Below are 20,233 nucleotides of genomic sequence, written 5' to 3' on the forward strand. Positions count from 1 at the left end.
ACCCATATAAGGTAATTTATTTTTACTGGTTGGAATAACAACCATTTCCATTGGTGAAAATTTTGGGTCGAATTGCACTAAGCTTCCTTGATTGGCTGTTTGCGCGTTTCTCAATTTCCGGCCTTTGGCTCCTCGGCAGGAGCAGGGTTCTGGTCTGCGTCTTTGGTTTTCATACATCCTCACGGTCGGATGCACCTTGAGGGTGGTCCGGTCAGCGGCTCCAGTCACCTCAGGGTAACCATGTTTTCTTTTCTTGAATGTTAAATTAATATGTAAATTTATTTGTTTTGGAGTTTACCTTAGAACCTAGTTTTTGCCATTTTGTTTTGTAATGGCTTAGCTCGTCAGCTAGGCATATCCTTTGTTATGGAGGCAATTCCCTTTTATTAACCTTCTGTGTAGTGTAAAATTTAATTTTCCATCCGGGGTGCCTCCCGTAGTCCCAGTATCAATTAAGTGTATGCCTGTTGAGCTATGCGTCTCTTGCTGATACAATATTAGGAGAGGACAGCAACTCTAAAGGCCTCTGCATTAAATTTTAAATTCTGTTTGATGTTTTTATTGGTGTGTTATTGGCTGATGTACGTTCCTTCAGGTTTGTCATTTTGATTATTACTTTGTTTTATATGTGCTAATTTAATGTGACCAGCTTGGGGGGGGGTGAAAACCCCACCAACACAATAACTTACAACTTGACTTCACTCCATTTCCCATCATGCCACTGTTTGCTATCCGTCTCATAACACTGTCAAGTTCTTTCAGTAAATGCTCCAGGACAGAAAACAAAATTGTGTTAATGTGATTAGTAAACTAAATGTACTTCACTGGTAAGAGTTAGCAATGGGGGAAGAAAATGTGCACATTCATATATACATGAACAAAACAGAACAGATAAGCACGCAGAATTTCCGTAAGATCAACCAGCATATTATTCTTGGAGATATAACGTGTACACCGTCTCTCTTACCTGTTTCCTATGCTGAGAGTATCAAGATCCAGTCCTAGAGAAGCCATAAGCTGAGGAGCACGAACGGGCTCAGCCTCTACAGGTGTCTCATACAGGGAGATCAGGCTTCGACGTGTCTTTAACCGAGACACGGCCGACTCTCCCAGTTCTTCCAGACTCTCCTGGAAAAATTATCAAGAGGTAATTTTAGTATTGGAAAGGATCAAATAAATGACAAAACAAATCATAAATAACAAAAATACTTTTATTTTATTTTTTGCTAATGGTTTCACACTGCACTATAGTGCATGGCATGAATGATGGCGGCACAGTTTAGCAAGGTTCTGCACAGTTATGTCATTACTCCACTGAAAGCCAATCAGTTTAGTAAATGTCTTGAGCTCGTGAGGGTTAGGTAAATACTCAATGAAATTAAGCAAACCGTTGGTATTTCACAACATTAACAGTAAATTCGTGTGTTAAATAACGGATGGTGAACTGCATAAGCGTAAGGTTCTGCATAAGCAAGCCAGAGAGCAAGTGTTTAATGTATATAAGTACTTTAAGCGAGACTCAGATGCTAGCATGCCGATTCACGACGATGCCAAGTCACAGGAAAGAACAGTTGCAGCGTATGGTATCAGCCTTACAACTGTACAGAGAATAATTAATGAGAGTAAATGTTAATTTAACGGCAAGTGGGAGTGTAATATTACTGTCATCAGGACTGTATTCAGCATGCTGAAACCATCCAAGATGATGAATTTCAACATACAGTTATGATAGATAACGTGTTAGAACCGGTATTAATTAACCTGCAAGAATCTGCATCGGATAGAGATACGAGTGATGGGGAGGAAAACACGGAATAATAAATGAGGTATGGTGGAGTTATTTTACTTATAATCTCCGACAATGCATCCAGAAATGGGAATACATGATTTACATAGTTTATACCGTATTTACGCGAATTATCCCCGCCACCGAATAATCCCCGCACCGTAACTTTAGGTAGGCTTATTTTGAAAAAAAAAAAAAAAATGCCAACTTTGACGCAAAAAACCGCATCCTGATTTCGTGCCTCAGATTTTTCAAAAAATGTGTGGGCATTATTTACGTTTTGCCACCGAATAATCCCGTACCCTGAAAATGGTTTTCCGTGGTTTCCCATTTTCACACCAGGCAAATGCTGGGGCTGTACCTTAATTAAGGCCATGGCCGCTTCCTTCCCACTCCTAGCCCTTTCCTGTTCCATCGTTGCCGTAAGACCTATCTGTGTCGGTGCGACGTAAAACAACTAGCAAAAAAAAAAAAAATTAGGAAGACTGATTTTGAAAAAAAATGCCAACATTGACACAAATAAAACCCGCACCCCAATTTCATGCCCCATTTAAAAAAAAAAATGTGCGGGTATTATTCACGTAAATACGGTATTGTTATTACTTTCACAGTGCTTCTTCGTTCAAATATGTATTGATGTAAATCTAAATACATAAAAACTAGCCTAGGAGTTAAAAATGTATTGTATACTGAATATCCTCAATGGCTAGATCTTCTGAGGTAATCTTATGGAATGGTTGTATATGAATGAAACCTAATGAAACATAACCTAATGTACTGTAGGGATAAGCGACAGATGTTGCTTTGTCTCCCGCCTGGCAACATCGTAGTTCATATTATCCTATTTCTGTTTCTCTCTGTGCCACCCGTCATCGTTTGTGCCGCTTAGTATAAAACATCGAAGGGTTTTGGTGATGCAAGGATGGGAAAAGGCTAGAATTGGGAAGGTAGCGGTCATGGCCTTAAGTAAGGTACAGCTCCAGCATTTGCCAGGTGTAAAAATGGGAAAACACGGAAAACTGTCTTCAGGGCTGCCGACAGTGGAATTCAAACCTTGCAAATTCAAGCTCACAGGTACGCATGTGGGAAAGAAAGCAACACAAAGAAGAGACCAGGACAAATTCAAGTAACACAAAAGGACAAGAATCTCCACATATTCATACAGTGTCACCCTCAAATGGATAGGCTCTCTTCTTGTTAATCTCACAAATTTGATTCTATTTTCCAGCTTCATCATGAGGGTGGGATGATACGGAAGACCAGGAAGGACAAGATCAGAAACTAAACAATCCGTGAGGAGGTGGGAATAGTAGACTCCCTACTACAAAGGATCCAGAAGACAAGACTGAAGTGGTGTAAACAGGATGAATGCAAGTATGACAACAAGAAGGGAATATGAAAGAAGTAAAAAGACCAGTGGGGAGACCCAGAGAAAAATGGACTGATCAAGTAAAGAAAGATGTCAAGGAGAGAGGACGAGATTGAGAGAAGATTATGAGAGAACAGTGGTTCATGGACAAAGATGGAGGGGGCCCATACAGCACACCCAGGCAACTGGAGATAGAGAAGGAGGAGATTCATCAATACACACTGGGGGCTTTTGGATAGATAGATCTTCAGTCTTGATGTGGGTAAAAAGAAAGCTGGATGAAGACAGAAAAAAAGAAGAGACAAATAATAAAATGGAATACAATTGGTAACCATTCTCTTTTTTTTTTTTTTCTGGAAGAACATACTTACAGGCCACTGTGGAAACATGGAGCAACAAAGAGACAAAAGCAAGTATGAAAACACTAAAGGACATGGACAAACTCCCATAATTGCATGAACAGCTGATGTATTTATAAAGCAAACAACTTTCTAATTTTGGATCAAATGCTGTTCAACTTTTGTATACAGCTGGACTATTTCCAGGGAATACCTGTAGAGGCTGACTGTCAACTGCCTGCATTTCAGTCGTAGTCTTGCCATGCTGGACTACAGCTGTCTCTCCATCAAACTGTGTGCCAAAACAGTGTTGCTTTCTGACAACAGAAGAAGTGTTACAGAGACATAAAGATTTTGAGCGTGTTTCAGGTTTGGTGGGCCCCCTGCATGGAACAATGTCATTTGCTTTTTTTTGAACATTTGCAGTAACAGGCAATGTGGCAGAAGAAAAGAGACCTTGAACACCAGCAGTGCGTTGTTCTCTTGAAAACACTCCAGCGCTAAGAGTAGCCATGCAGTGAAGTCCGGGTAAGTCTCCCAGATGAGATTCAAGAGAGTTTGGAATATCTCGTTGTACAGCGCAGTGACAGTGAATATTACACAAGAATCCTAAACTGTTCTCATACAATGTGACCGTGTTAAACAAGCTGACACAACTTGACAGAGCAAGGGTGGAAGGTGGGGAAGAAATTAATGTAGAAGAACTGGAACTGAGGAGAGATTCTAAGAGACAGGAGCAGTGCATGAAAATGCGGAGGATGTCTTTATGCATTTTCATGTTTACTCTCCCCTCCTCTTTACACTCTCCTACACTTCATGATGATGATGATGCTTGTATAAAGGGGCCTAACATCTACGTCACCAGCCCTTAAAGGTATGAAATGAGACAAAATGGAATGACAATTAAAAGTCCAAAACTCATCCACTGACCAGAATTCAAAACGTGATGATGAAGAATAAATGGATGAATATGAATTTAAAATAATCAGCAGATCAAGCTCACAATACTGAAAGTTTAAAATAATTCCAAAATCAATCCACTGACTAGAATTAATTTTTTAAAAAAAGGAGAGATGAACAATGATTATGAACTTAAAACAATCCGTGGACCCGACTCTCAATGCCCCACTTTCCCATAAACTACCTTAGAACAATAGTATATACTGTACTCACCAAGGGGTTGCTTTCAAAGCACAATCCTGAATCAATGATGCTTGTTGTCTAAAGGGAGCCAAAATCCCGGTCAACGGCCCCTCATAATGATACCTATCACTAGGAAAGTAAGAAGCATGGTATTTCTCATGTAGCAATACTAATCATGAGTAAAGTAGATTTACGGTGTTCCACACATTATGGTACTACTCAGAGGTAACGCAGACCTATGGTGTTTCTCACAATACGGTGCCACTCATAGGCAACACAAATCCACTGTGTTCCTCACATAAGTGTACTAACCACAGGGACCCATATTATCCCGTGGTGTTCCGCTGATCGTGGTACTAATCACAGGTACTGTAAAACCCACACTGATTCACCCTCTATTGCTACTAATCACAAACCTACTGTGTACCTAACAGAGTGGTACTAGTCGCAAGTAAAGGCAACCCATGGTGTTCCTCACGTGATGGTACTAATTATAATTACAAGTAGTCTCACGGTTCTAATTCAATCATCCCTTGGTCGCCACTTTTACTCACCTCTTACGACAGGCAGGGTATACTCTGTGTGCATTCTTCGTCTGCATCCCCCACCCACAGGGGGTTCTCCCACACTTGCCTGCCACTGTGTTTATCCTACTGCACATTCCTAAACATGATCGTTTCTATAATTCCATGTGAGAGGAAGGTTAATCAATTAAGAAGTGAGGTAGCAGACGCAAACTACTCTATGACACTGAATACTGTGTGATGTTTTGAGAGGTCATAACTTGGATTAGTGATTATACGTACCATATCTAACCTCCCTCTCTCCATCTGGTTTCAGAAGTCTACCTCTTGCCGATCTCTGCCAATACCTCATAACAGTTGCCTATCTGTTGAAATATTTTCTATATTGTTCAAATCAACCATGTCTCTTTCTCCCTGTCTTTCAAGTCTTTGCTATCTTTCCTCACACAATTTATTCCTGTGAAATAACAGTCACACATCATCAGCTCATAAAAGTAGAGTGCACTTCCTGTAATAAGGTATTCTCATAGGTTTAATGAAGATGATGTGCCATATAATCAGCTGCAAATAATAATCATCGTCGTCTACCCACCACCACTATCATTCCTCCGCAACTGTGCCAATCCAGGTTTCTTTTAATTGTATTATTCTACATCAATTTTAACCACCATAGTCTGGATCTCCCTCTCGCTCTCCCTCCTTCATTCTGGATCTCTATCATCTGCTTCATCATCCATCCTTCCTCCATCCTCTTATATCCAAACCATCAAAGTTCAACCCTCTCCATTCTGTTGCAAAGCTTTTCCACTCCTTTTTCCTTCCTGATGTCCTCATTTCTTACTCTTACTCTGCCCTTTGTTGTCTTTCCTATCGTACTTCTTAACTCTTCACGGGCGGAAACATATCTGTGTTCCTTTCAAATTTCAAGGCTTTACTAGCCTAGGAGTTATACAAATATGTCCATAGACAGCAGAAGTTGTTCCTTTAACTCTACTGATCAGGGAAATCCCTTCAGTATCTTGCAATACTTTTTCTCCTGATAGTAAGAGTAAGAAACATGTTATGGGACAAAGATGTGCCAACGGAAGCAAAGGATACTATGTACAAGATGTATTACGTACCCATAACAACTTACGGAGCAGAAACTTGGGCAATGACAAAGAAGGATGAGAGTCGAATGCAGGCAGCCGAAATGAAGTTCTTGAGGAGTATGATACAGAAGAGTAGAAGAGACAAAATAAGGAATGAGAAAATCCGGGAAGAAATTGGAGTGGAAAAATTGAATGATAGAATAGAGAAGAGCCAACTAAGATGGTTTGGGCACATAAAGCGAATGAGCGACGAAAGAATGCCAAAAAAGGTGATGGAAGTGCAAATCCAAGGAAGGAGAGGCCGTGGACGACCACGATTGAGATGGAAGGATACCATCCAACGCAGCATTATAGAAAGAAACCTGGACTGGGACACAGTGTTGGAGGAGGAGTGGTGGAAAGACCGAAGAAAGTGGAGAGGAACCATATTTGCCCCTACCCGGCTACAGCTGGATAAAGGGAAATGATGATGATGATGATGATGATGATGATGATGAGTAAGAGTTGCATAATACACATGTTGCATGGCGCAATTTTTCGTGCGTATACTTTTTACGTATTTTCACGTTTTTCCAGTGAAATGGCGTCAGAAAAATATATTAGCAATACCGATATAGTGTCAATATTGGATGATACAAAGAAGTGTCTGATTTCAGTGTAAGTGACTGAAGTCGAAAATTCTTTCTCCAGCCACACAATTGACAGAAACAGAATGGATCTGACTTAAGTAATAATAGTCCTGGAACTACAACTGTATTCCCTATTCATAATATTGATCAAGAGCCAATGTTCCCATCAAACTTTGAAACTGAAACACACACTATAGATTATTTATGTTATTTGCGCGGAGCGTGGGTTCAACTTCTGCGACTATTCCTGGAATAATTTTCCCATTTTTGATGAAAAACACAAAATGAAACCAAAACATAATTGAAAGTAGCTTTCTCTACATATATTTCATAATAGTGGACTAATGTGTACCGAGCAGAGTAGCCGCGCTACGGCTCTGCATTCGAGTAACGCACTAGTTCGATCCCCGTCTACTTGCCCATTACGTAGTGTCGTGCATGAGCAGTGTATGGATTAGCATGGAATCTCATATGAGCACTCGATTCCGTATGGCGTTACAAACCCGTATAGCACTCCACAACAACCAAATGATATGCCCAGAGTTCCATGATTATGAATGAGCAGTAGAACACTAGCAGCTCAAAATACTCTGTTATGTTTTGTTTGTGATTATAACATTAAAATAGTTCAATTTTGCAGTTAATGTTTACTTGTCTGATATTATTGTTAATGCCCTGAGGGGAATAAATTGAGATTTTTTTTATCATATTAATTTTTTACATAGTATTCCCCGCCCGGCTACTCATTCCTGCCACCCGGCTGATGAAAATTTCTGGAGACAGCACTGAGCAGTGTATGAAGATTTGGATATTGCCCTCGTTCTTTTGTATTTTCATATCTATCCCTGTCTCCTCTCTCTGTTCCTCTCCATTCCCAGTCAGTCATTGTTTTCTTCCTATTATGTGGTTCCTATTCATGATAAGTAACAGTACGCGGCTTACCTGCATTTCTACAGTTTTCTGTTTGAAGACAGAATACGCAGATGCCACTGCAGATGTGATGTTGTCAGCAGCATAGTTAATGTTGTCTGCCACTGCATGTGTCACAGTTTCTGCAACTTCTGTAAAGATATATTTATTTTAAAATAAATTACAGATTCTTCAAAACAAATACAAGGTATGCCCTACAGTGTTTGAGACATAGTATCCTAATAAAAAGGTAGAAATTTACCATTTAAATTATTATACAGCATTCAGGTATGAAGCTAGTAGGGTGCATTTTATTTGAAAGATCCCTGAACTTCAAGAAGTAATCTGCAGCGTACGTTCCATATGTTGGGGCCAACAGATAAAGCATTCTGTAAGCATTTCTTTCACAAGGAATTTTAAATTCACATGCTGCTCGATTTTTAAACTAGGCACGATTTTCGGCAATCAAATCAGAGTATTCACTTCAAACTGAGCTCAAAAAGAAGGCCAACAAAGAAAGCAAATTTAAACCACCCACAATGCGTTTCCAAAGCTGCTAATAATAATAATAATAATAATAATAATAATAATAATAATCATAAACATAGTCGTAATAATAATCATAATAAGAATAATAATAATAATAATAATAATAATAATAATAATAATAATAATAATATTTGCTTTATGTCCCATTAACTACTTTTAAGGTTTTCAGAGACGCCGAGGTGCCGGAATTTAGTCCCGCAGGAGTTCTTTTACGTGCCAGTAAATCTACCGACACGAGGCTGACGTATCTGAGCACCTTCAAATACCACCGGACTGAGCCAGGGTCGAACCTGCCAAGTTGGGGTCAGAAGGCCAGAGCCTCAACCGTCTGAGCCACTCAGTCTGGCTCCACGGCTTCAACGTCTATAATTTCCTATCTCAATCCCCTCTCTTGCTACACCTGTAGAAGGCAGAAAAGCAGTTCCTTTTATTACAAGCCATACCTCATACGTCTAGCTCGTAATATTACCGGTACAGCAGAGTAATAGTCATTCTCTGTACTCGCCTGTATAGTTTCCGGTAAATGAATTTAATTACAAGTAACAACTCTCATTATTGTTCCGTATTGAAGATGACGTTAGGCATAGATATCAAGGATAATTAAATAAAAAACCACCTATTCAATACTTTCCACGTTTAATGTGGTTATTATCTACATGATTTTATGTAGACTCATTTGGTCAGGTACATGTTTCACCCATTATTTTGGGCATCTTCAGCCTGTAAACAACCTTTAGGTCAAGGTTTGGGACCTTTTTAACTAATATAAACATACTAATATATACACTATATACAACATATACATTATATACAATATATACAAACATAAGTCAATACAGTAAAGTTTTTTGGTCCTAATCTATTTAATATGGAAAATGTCCAAAAACTAAAATGGATCTTCTTTTCGGTGAAGAGGATTGCAAATCGGGGTTTATGTGACCCCTATACCATATTAAGTACTTGACGTATCGTGTCTGGTGACAGGATGTGTCGTCAACAATAAGTGGAGATTTGAACTGATTGTAGGTTGGTCAAGATTGAAAATATAAATTTAAATTGAATGTGTTTTAACTTGGCAGTTCTGGTTAACTTAAAATGTTCAAAACTAAAAATAAAATGAAACGGATCTTCTTTTTTCTTGAGAAAGGGTGATATTAAAACTGGAGCTTGTTTGACCCACGATTTTTATTTTCATGTTCTTGACTTAACTAATATTTAAATGTGTTGTCGTGTACAAGTGGAGATTCAAAAGCCGATTGTTGTAGGTAGACTGGTCAAAAACGTTGTGAATGAAACTGTTAGCGTCTTGACTTTGGGTCTCATGTAACGTCAAGGAATTGACAAGAGTACAATATTTAGCTGTTTCATAGTTTTAGGCTGCTGCTTAATTGGGAAGAGACATCCTAGACACTTGATACAGTCTTGTGTGAAAATTGTTCCCGTTGATGTGTTGCTTGGTCTTTGGGAGGGATCTTAAGAATATTTGTTCAGTTAATACTAGATGGATCTGTCTGTTCCGGCAGCGCCTGTCTTGTCACCATTTCTACTCCTGGTGTTGTAATGGTGCGGTAATGGAGGGGCAGGGCATGGAGGGAGAGTGGGGGTAGGCTGGTCTATGGGCGTGTGTGCTGTTGTTGGAGGGGAGTTTCTAGAAGCAATATGGGCGGGTTTAACTTTTGGCATGATGGATGAAGCATTTGAGTGTGGAGATTTAAATAAATGAGGGATTTTGTTTTGATCTGAATTCACGATATTAATTAATCTAGGTGTTAATTCGTACAAAGGATTTTTAATTTCATTGACGTCGTTGAGATTTTTATTTTTATTGTAGGTTTGGTCTAAAAAGATGTGTAGGTTTTCCAGTTCATTCATTAATTTCCCTTTACCTATGCTTCTAATGATGGTAAGATCTTTCTCTATGGATGTAAAGTGATGGCCCGTTTCTCTCATATGTTGGCTCATCGCTGAGTACTTATTGTGTTTTTGAGCGTTATAATGTTCCAGATATCTCGTATTAAAGCTGCGGCCAGTCTGTCCGATATAAGAAAAACCACATTGTGTACATGTTAGTTTATATATGCCGGACCTTGAATAATGGTTGCTATTGTGATTGACCTTGTTGTGGTTAAAAAACATGTTTCGATTAGTGTTAACTGTCCTGAAGGCTATATTGATATTGTGCTTCTTTAAAGTATTTGCGATCTGATGGACGGCTGGGTTGTTATATGTAAATGTGGCGAAACTGGTTTTTTTAGGTTTTTCTGGGATGAGGTTAGTGGACAATTTAATTTTGATTTTATTAATCAAGCGGTTGACCATATCTATTTTATACCCGTTCAGTTGAGCAAGATTCCTTATGTACTTCAGTTCAATTTTTAAATTGTTGGGAGAAAGAGGAATTTTTAAAGCTCTATAAATTAAATTATAGAAAGAGGCTTGTTTTTGGGACTTGGGGTGTATGGATGAATTCATAATAGTTAAGGGAGAGTGTGTAGGTTTCCTGTATATTCGAAAATCGAAGGTATTATGTCCGCGTGTAATAGTTAAGTCCAAAAAGTTTAATGAGTTCCTAACCTCATCCTCTTTAGTAAACTTAACATTGGGGTCAATTTTGTTTAGGGACTCCAAGATCTCGTCACTATTAGTGACATTTTTGTCGAAAATTATGAAGGTATCGTCTACAAATCTCAGCCACAAACATACGCCTTTTATTTGTGTTATAATTTTTGTGTGTTCTATTGTGTCCATATAAATGTCTGCTAAGATGCCAGAAAGAGGGTCGTCCATCGCTAAGCCTTTTTGTTGGTAAAACTTTCCATTGAAAGAGAAAAAGTTGTTGCTTAAGACAAAATTTAATATCTTCATGAATTCTTCAATTTCCATCTTACTAAGGCCGCTGTGTTTATTGATATTATCACTGATAATTCTTACAGTTTCTTTGGTAGGGATGTTTGGGTACATATTTACGACGTCATAGGAGCACATTGAGTGATTGGAGCGCAGCTTAAACTTGTTTAAAATTTCGCAAAAAGTGAATGAATTTTTTAAAGGGTGTTTATTATTGAATACGTAATGTTTTTTTAGAAAGCCGTGAATGAATTTTGATACTTTATAGGTGGGGCTGTTTCTACAGTTTATGATAGGGCGTATTGGAATGTCCTTCTTATGAATCTTTGGTAAGGCTCTGGCTGTCGGAATACTAGGGTTCATGTTAAAAAGTTTTTGTTGTTCTTGTTCATTGAAAAGAAAGTTAGAACTTCTTATTAGAGTTTTTAGATTTCGCTGAATTCTCGTGGTTGGATCTTTGTTGACTATTGTGTATATTTTGTCCTTAAAAAAGTCTTCTGTTTTTTTAATGTATGTGTTTTGATCTAGGAGAACTGTGGAACCTCCTTTGTCCGCTTTTGTGACAATAATGTTGTTGTCGTCTATTTTCTTTTTTACGTTCTGGATCAATTTTTTGTGGTCGAAATTTGAATATGCGTTTATTTCTTCCGCTAGTTTTGGTAGTTTCTTTTTTACCTCAAATCTGGTATCATTTTGTGTTTCTAAAGGGAGTTTAGAAATGTTAGCCTCGATCTCAGCTACTGTGTTGATAATATCCGTTTCTTTTTTCTTGCTAGGCCAGTTATGTTTTAAGCCTTTATTCAAGATCCCCATTTCTTCTTCAGAGAACTGTACGTCTGTCAAAATAACTACTGTGGGTGTATTGTTCTGTGAGGGAGCCGCTTTTTGCGTGTCTGAACTGCGTTTTGGTAATCGTGATTGGGATGCTTTTAATTGAGATAGTTTCTTGTCGAGAGTAACTTGCTTCCTATCCAATAAAGCAATCAGTTTATTGTCCACATGTAGCTGGAAAGAGTTCCATTCTAACGGATGTAAAGCCTGAGCTAACGCTAAATGAACTCTATATAACTGCAGATTTAAAAGCGACTTCTTTTTATATGACGCTTTAATTTCATTTCTTAACCAAATGTCGTTGACCTTGTTTTGAACTCTAATCAAACTTTGGTTAGATAAGTTTTTTCGCTGTGTAGGTTTCAAAAATTTTGGGATCAATTTTAGTTCTAGACACTGTTTTAGAAAGGCTATGTCTTTAGTTAGTTTACAAATCTTGACCTTAAGGTTGAAGTACCTATTTAAACGGTATTTTGCCTGGTTGGCTACCAAATTACAAGTAACAACTCTCATTATTGTTCCGTATTGAAGATGACGTTAGGCATAGATATCAAGGATAATTAAATAAAAAACCACCTATTCAATACTTTCCACGTTTAATGTGGTTATTATCTACATGATTTTATGTAGACTCATTTGGTCAGGTACATGTTTCACCCATTATTTTGGGCATCTTCAGCCTGTAAACAACCTTTAGGTCAAGGTTTGGGACCTTTTTAACTAATATAAACATACTAATATATACACTATATACAACATATACATTATATACAATATATACAAACATAAGTCAATACAGTAAAGTTTTTTGGTCCTAATCTATTTAATATGGAAAATGTCCAAAAACTAAAATGGATCTTCTTTTCGGTGAAGAGGATTGCAAATCGGGGTTTATGTGACCCCTATACCATATTAAGTACTTGACGTATCGTGTCTGGTGACAGGATGTGTCGTCAACAATAAGTGGAGATTTGAACTGATTGTAGGTTGGTCAAGATTGAAAATATAAATTTAAATTGAATGTGTTTTAACTTGGCAGTTCTGGTTAACTTAAAATGTTCAAAACTAAAAATAAAATGAAACGGATCTTCTTTTTTCTTGAGAAAGGGTGATATTAAAACTGGAGCTTGTTTGACCCACGATTTTCATTTTCATGTTCTTGACGTAACTAATATTTAAATGTGTTGTCGTGTACAAGTGGAGATTCAAAAGCCGATTGTTGTAGGTAGACTGGTCAAAAACGTTGTGAATGAAACTGTTAGCGTCTTGACTTTGGGTCTCATGTAACGTCAAGGAATTGACAAGAGTACAATATTTAGCTGTTTCATAGTTTTAGGCTGCTGCTTAATTGGGAAGAGACATCCTAGACACTTGATACAGTCTTGTGTGAAAATTGTTCCCGTTGATGTGTTGCTTGGTCTTTGGGAGGGATCTTAAGAATATTTGTTCAGTTAATACTAGATGGATCTGTCTGTTCCGGCAGCGCCTGTCTTGTCACCATTTCTACTCCTGGTGTTGTAATGGTGCGGTAATGGAGGGGCAGGGCATGGAGGGAGAGTGGGGGTAGGCTGGTCTATGGGCGTGTGTGCTGTTGTTGGAGGGGAGTTTCTAGAAGCAATATGGGCGGGTTTAACTTTTGGCATGATGGATGAAGCATTTGAGTGTGGAGATTTAAATAAATGAGGGATTTTGTTTTGATCTGAATTCACGATATTAATTAATCTAGGTGTTAATTCGTACAAAGGATTTTTAATTTCATTGACGTCGTTGAGATTTTTATTTTTATTGTAGGTTTGGTCTAAAAAGATGTGTAGGTTTTCCAGTTCATTCATTAATTTCCCTTTACCTATGCTTCTAATGATGGTAAGATCTTTCTCTATGGATGTAAAGTGATGGCCCGTTTCTCTCATATGTTGGCTCATCGCTGAGTACTTATTGTGTTTTTGAGCGTTATAATGTTCCAGATATCTCGTATTAAAGCTGCGGCCAGTCTGTCCGATATAAGAAAAACCACATTGTGTACATGTTAGTTTATATATGCCGGACCTTGAATAATGGTTGCTATTGTGATTGACCTTGTTGTGGTTAAAAAACATGTTTCGATTAGTGTTAACTGTCCTGAAGGCTATATTGATATTGTGCTTCTTTAAAGTATTTGCGATCTGATGGACGGCTGGGTTGTTATATGTAAATGTGGCGAAACTGGTGTTTTTAGGTTTTTCTGGGATGAGGTTAGTGGACAATTTAATTTTGATTTTATTAATCAAGCGGTTGACCATATCTATTTTATACCCGTTCAGTTGAGCAAGATTCCTTATGTACTTTAGTTCAATTTTTAAATTGTTGGGAGAAAGAGGAATTTTTAAAGCTCTATAAATTAAATTATAGAAAGAGGCTTGTTTTTGGGACTTGGGGTGTATGGATGAATTCATAATAGTTAAGGGAGAGTGTGTAGGTTTCCTGTATATTCGAAAATCGAAGGTATTATGTCCGCGTGTAATAGTTAAGTCCAAAAAGTTTAATGAGTTCCTAACCTCATCCTCTTTAGTAAACTTAACATTGGGGTCAATTTTGTTTAGGGACTCCAAGATCTCGTCACTATTAGTGACATTTTTGTCGAAAATTATGAAGGTATCGTCTACAAATCTCAGCCACAAACATACGCCTTTTATTTGTGTTATAATTTTTGTGTGTTCTATTGTGTCCATATAAATGTCTGCTAAGATGCCAGAAAGAGGGTCGCCCATCGCTAAGCCTTTTTGTTGGTAAAACTTTCCATTGAAAGAGAAAAAGTTGTTGCTTAAGACAAAATTTAATATCTTCATGAATTCTTCAATTTCCATCTTACTAAGGCCGCTGTGTTTATTGATATTATCACTGATAATTCTTACAGTTTCTTTGGTAGGGATGTTTGGGTACATATTTACGACGTCATAGGAGCACATTGAGTGATTGGGGCGCAGCTTAAACTTGTTTAAAATTTCGCAAAAAGTGAATGAATTTTTTAAAGGGTGTTTATTATTGAATACGTAATGTTTTTTTAGAAAGCCGTGAATGAATTTTGATACTTTATAGGTGGGGCTGTTTCTACAGTTTATGATAGGGCGTATTGGAATGTCCTTCTTATGAATCTTTGGTAAGGCTCTGGCTGTCGGAATACTAGGGTTCATGTTAAAAAGTTTTTGTTGTTCTTGTTCATTGAAAAGAAAGTTAGAACTTCTTATTAGAGTTTTTAGATTTCGCTGAATTCTCGTGGTTGGATCTTTGTTGACTATTGTGTATATTTTGTCCTTAAAAAAGTCTTCTGTTTTTTGAATGTATGTGTTTTGATCTAGGAGAACTGTGGAACCTCCTTTGTCCGCTTTTGTGACAATAATGTTGTTGTCGTCTATTTTCTTTTTTACGTTCTGGATCAATTTTTTGTGGTCGAAATTTGAATATGCGTTTATTTCTTCCGCTAGTTTTGGTAGTTTCTTTTTTACCTCAAATCTGGTATCATTTTGTGTTTCTAAAGGGAGTTTAGAAATGTTAGCCTCGATCTCAGCTACTGTGTTGATAATATCCGTTTCTTTTCTCTTGCTAGGCCAGTTATGTTTTAAGCCTTTATTCAAGATCCCCATTTCTTCTTCAGAGAACTGTACGTCTGTCAAATTAACTACTGTGGGTGTATTGTTCTGTGAGGGAGCCGCTTTTTGCGTGTCTGAACTGCGTTTTGGTAATCGTGATTGGGATGCTTTTAATTGAGATAGTTTCTTGTCGAGAGTAACTTGCTTCCTATCCAATAAAGCAATCAGTTTATTGTCCACATGTAGCTGGAAAGAGTTCCATTCTAACGGATGTAAAGCCTGAGCTAACGCTAAATGAACTCTATATAACTGCAGAATTATCAGTGATAATATCAATAAACACAGCGGCCTTAGTAAGATGGAAATTGAAGAATTCATGAAGATATTAAATTTTGTCTTAAGCAACAACTTTTTCTCTTTCAATGGAAAGTTTTACCAACAAAAAGGCTTAGCGATGGGCGACCCTCTTTCTGGCATCTTAGCAGACATTTATATGGACACAATAGAACACACAAAAATTATAACACAAATAAAAGGCGTATGTTTGTGGCTGAGATTTGTAGACGATACCTTCATAATTTTCGACAAAAATGTCACTAATAGTGACGAGATCTTGGAGTCCCTAAACAAAATTGACCCCAATGTTAAGTTTACTAAAGAGGATGAGGTTAGGAACTCATTAAACTTTTTGGACTTAACTATTACACGCGGACATAATACCTTCGATTTTCGAATATACAGGAAACCTACACACTCTCCCTTAACTATTATGAATTCATCCATACACCCCAAGTCCCAAAAACAAGCCTCTTTCTATAATTTAATTTATAGAGCTTTAAAAATTCCTCTTTCTCCCAACAATTTAAAAATTGAACTGAAGTACATAAGGAATCTTGCTCAACTGAACGGGTATAAAATAGATATGGTCAACCGCTTGATTAATAAAATCAAAATTAAATTGTCCACTAACCTCATCCCAGAAAAACCTAAAAAAACCAGTTTCGCCACATTTACATATAACAACCCAGCCGTCCATCAGATCGCAAATACTTTAAAGAAGCACAATATCAATATAGCCTTCAGGACAGTTAACACTAATCGAAACATGTTTTTTAACCACAACAAGGTCAATCACAATAGCAACCATTATTCAAGGTCCGGCATATATAAACTAACATGTACACAATGTGGTTTTTCTTATATCGGACAGACTGGCCGCAGCTTTAATACGAGATATCTGGAACATTATAACGCTCAAAAACACAATAAGTACTCAGCGATGAGCCAACATATGAGAGAAACGGGCCATCACTTTACATCCATAGAGAAAGATCTTACCATCATTAGAAGCATAGGTAAAGGGAAATTAATGAATGAACTGGAAAACCTACACATCTTTTTAGACCAAACCTACAATAAAAATAAAAATCTCAACGACGTCAATGAAATTAAAAATCCTTTGTACGAATTAACACCTAGATTAATTAATATCGTGAATTCAGATCAAAACAAAATCCCTCATTTATTTAAATCTCCACACTCAAATGCTTCATCCATCATGCCAAAAGTTAAACCCGCCCATATTGCTTCTAGAAACTCCCCTCCAACAACAGCACACACGCCCATAGACCAGCCTACCCCCACTCTCCCTCCATGCCCTGCCCCTCCATTACCGCACCATTACAACACCAGGAGTAGAAATGGTGACAAGACAGGCGCTGCCGGAACAGACAGATCCATCTAGTATTAACTGAACAAATATTCTTAAGATCCCTCCCAAAGACCAAGCAACACATCAACGGGAACAATTTTCACACAAGACTGTATCAAGTGTCTAGGATGTCTCTTCCCAATTAAGCAGCAGCCTAAAACTATGAAACAGCTAAATATTGTACTCTTGTCAATTCCTTGACGTTACATGAGACCCAAAGTCAAGACGCTAACAGTTTCATTCACAACGTTTTTGACCAGTCTACCTACAACAATCGGCTTTTGAATCTCCACTTGTACACGACAACACATTTAAATATTAGTTACGTCAAGAACATGAAAATGAAAATCGTGGGTCAAACAAGCTCCAGTTTTAATATCACCCCTTCTCAAGAAAAAAGAAGATCCGTTTCATTTTATTTTTAGTTTTGAACATTTTAAGTTAACCAGAACTGCCAAGTTAAAACACATTCAATTTAAATTTATATTTTCAATCTTGACCAACCTACAATCAGTTCAAATCTCCACTTATTGTTGACGACACATCCTGTCACCAGACACGATACGTCAAGTACTTAATATGGTATAGGGGTCACATAAACCCCGATTTGCAATCCTCTTCACCGAAAAGAAGATCCATTTTAGTTTTGGACATTTTCCATATTAAATAGATTAGGACCAAAAAACTTTACTGTATTGACTTATGTTTGTATATATTGTATATAATGTATATGTTGTATATAGTGTATATATTAGTATGTTTATATTAGTTAAAAAGGTCCCAAACCTTGACCTAAAGGTTGTTTACAGGCTGAAGATGCCCAAAATAATGGGTGAAACATGTACCTGACCAAATGAGTCTACATAAAATCATGTAGATAATAACCACATTAAACGTGGAAAGTATTGAATAGGTGGTTTTTTATTTAATTATCCTTGATATCTATGCCTAAATGAATTTAAAGCAGACCTGGAGTGATGTACACAAATGATTCGACTTTCTCTGTGTTTCTCCTGGTGCATTCCTGCAGCATGAATTACATCTATTCTCCGACATCCTTTCACAAATCCACTCTGGTTTACAGACATTTAGGCTACTGTTATCTTAACCCTGTGGTAGTCGTGCTGCCTTTCATGCCGTGAACAGTCGCGGCGGGCTGTGGATCTGCACGTACATGTAAGTAGATTTAGGTGTTAAGAAAACTAACACAGAAAAGGCATTTTTGAGGTATAATAACTATTATAAAATGTGCTTAACACAACAATAAAAATGTAAAAAGGTTATAGATCAATGTTAAAGGAATAACAACCCCAGGGATAGCCACCAAAAAAAAAAATTGTCAATCACGGATAAATACATAACACATTATACATAATAAAGAATTGACATCTCTCAGCACATTTAGTCACTTCCTACATTCTCCAAGCATTCAGAGTACACAATAGTTGCAGGTTTGAAAAGTATTTATCGCACTCTTTGCAACTGTACCTGCTGGGTCTGTTATTTTTCTTATCACAGTAAGCACGGAGACCCCTGTGGTGGCTGAAATTCTCCAGAGGTCATCCTCTACGTTCATTTTTGACAATTTTACAGATCCTTGATGGAATATTACCAGGCGGATTATTTAAGGCAGCTCAGGTTTGCACAAGTTCCACAACAAGTTCGTAAGACAAGTGGTGAGGGAACTCCCTGTATGGCATGGGGTTGTCAGGATTATTTGCTTTAATGTGCAACAAAGCAATATCCATATGACCAAGGCCCACAAATAATGACATAAAAATTTCCAACTGAAGTCCTAATACCTACAAAAATAGTCAACTTACCATACTTAAATAAGCAGCAACAATTAGCAATCTTATCTGGCAAGAGTCACGCAGGACTGTCAGTCCGCATCAGCTATTTGTTTCAACACTACCGCACAGAATGAAGTGAAATCAGAGTATGATGTATGAGAACTGTTGACAGGAAGGTATTGAAATCACGTAACTCCTAATGTCAAGGACAATTGGAGGGAACAGAAAAATAGCAGCGTGCGGACTGTGAATGCACGTGCGAGCACCACAGGGTTAAGTAATCTCCTCCCCAGCAGTGGCGGTTCGTGCATGAAGGGCTTTTGGGCGCCGCCCCACCGCCTTTACTAAAACACGTAACATAATTTCACTCCGTAGCTGATTATATAACGAGATGGACAATGTAGCAAAGTCTAACTTATGGTAGTGTGTTATTCAGTTATACAATGTTACTTTATTGTTTTGGCTGTAAACGTTTCGCTTTTTTATTTTCAAGCACGATGTTTTCTCTTTAGTCCAGCACAATGTTTTCTCTTTAGACATTAGGCGGTCGGGTGCTGGCAGGAGAGCCCTCAGTAAGCTCCTAGAGTTTGACAAGGGTGAGGGGTGCGGGAGGAGCCTTGGAAGACGATATGGGCTTGTCAGGGGAAGGAAGAGTGCAGGCGGGGTGTATGCTTAGAGCATTTAATACTTGGTCTGTCCGGCAGAGCCCGTAGCAACGTCGCCAACCACTGTACAATGTACCTAGGCCTTTTCTCACACGTCTTACGTTAACTGTTGTTAGAGGTTGTTGTATGTCCGGCGCTCCCTTCTCGCTCCGCCAGCCAGCTACACGCGCGCCAAGTGTCATTCTTCTAGCCTCGACGCGCAGCCCTCAGTGCGCGTGCCTGAACAGTCGTGTGTGTACTATAAAGAGGAACTCCCAGCCTGTCCTGATGCCCACTTGCCCCGGTGTCCAGCTCCAGAATACACCCTACGTCGAGCACGGAGGCTACTCCTCTTGAAAATGTGCTTCGACCAGGTGGACTGAATTTCTGGCAGTACGAGGTCTCACCTCTGGTCACCGCTCCTCTTCCGCTGCCCATATCCAGTCATACTATTACATACCGTCATATTTCCTTAATTGATGCAAGCTCCCTTGGTTTCGCCA

The 20,233-nt window shown here is 38.1% G+C and overlaps 1 protein-coding gene across 1 annotated transcript in view; it reads right to left on the reverse strand.

The window, feature by feature from the left end:
- The window catches only part of LOC136885056 (neurobeachin-like protein 1), a 398,107-nt gene that overhangs the window by 268,831 nt on the left and 109,043 nt on the right, over positions 1-20,233 (reverse strand). Inside the window, exons 25-26 of the mRNA XM_067157452.2 lie at positions 7,823-7,941; positions 968-1,128 (exon numbers count right to left, since the gene is read on the reverse strand). Of these exons, the coding sequence (XP_067013553.2) occupies positions 968-1,128; positions 7,823-7,941 (280 nt within the window). The remainder of the gene's footprint in view (positions 1-967; positions 1,129-7,822; positions 7,942-20,233) is intronic.

Source organism: Anabrus simplex, chromosome 13 (genome assembly GCF_040414725.1).
Source record: "Anabrus simplex isolate iqAnaSimp1 chromosome 13, ASM4041472v1, whole genome shotgun sequence".
NCBI lineage: Eukaryota > Metazoa > Arthropoda > Insecta > Orthoptera > Tettigoniidae > Anabrus > Anabrus simplex.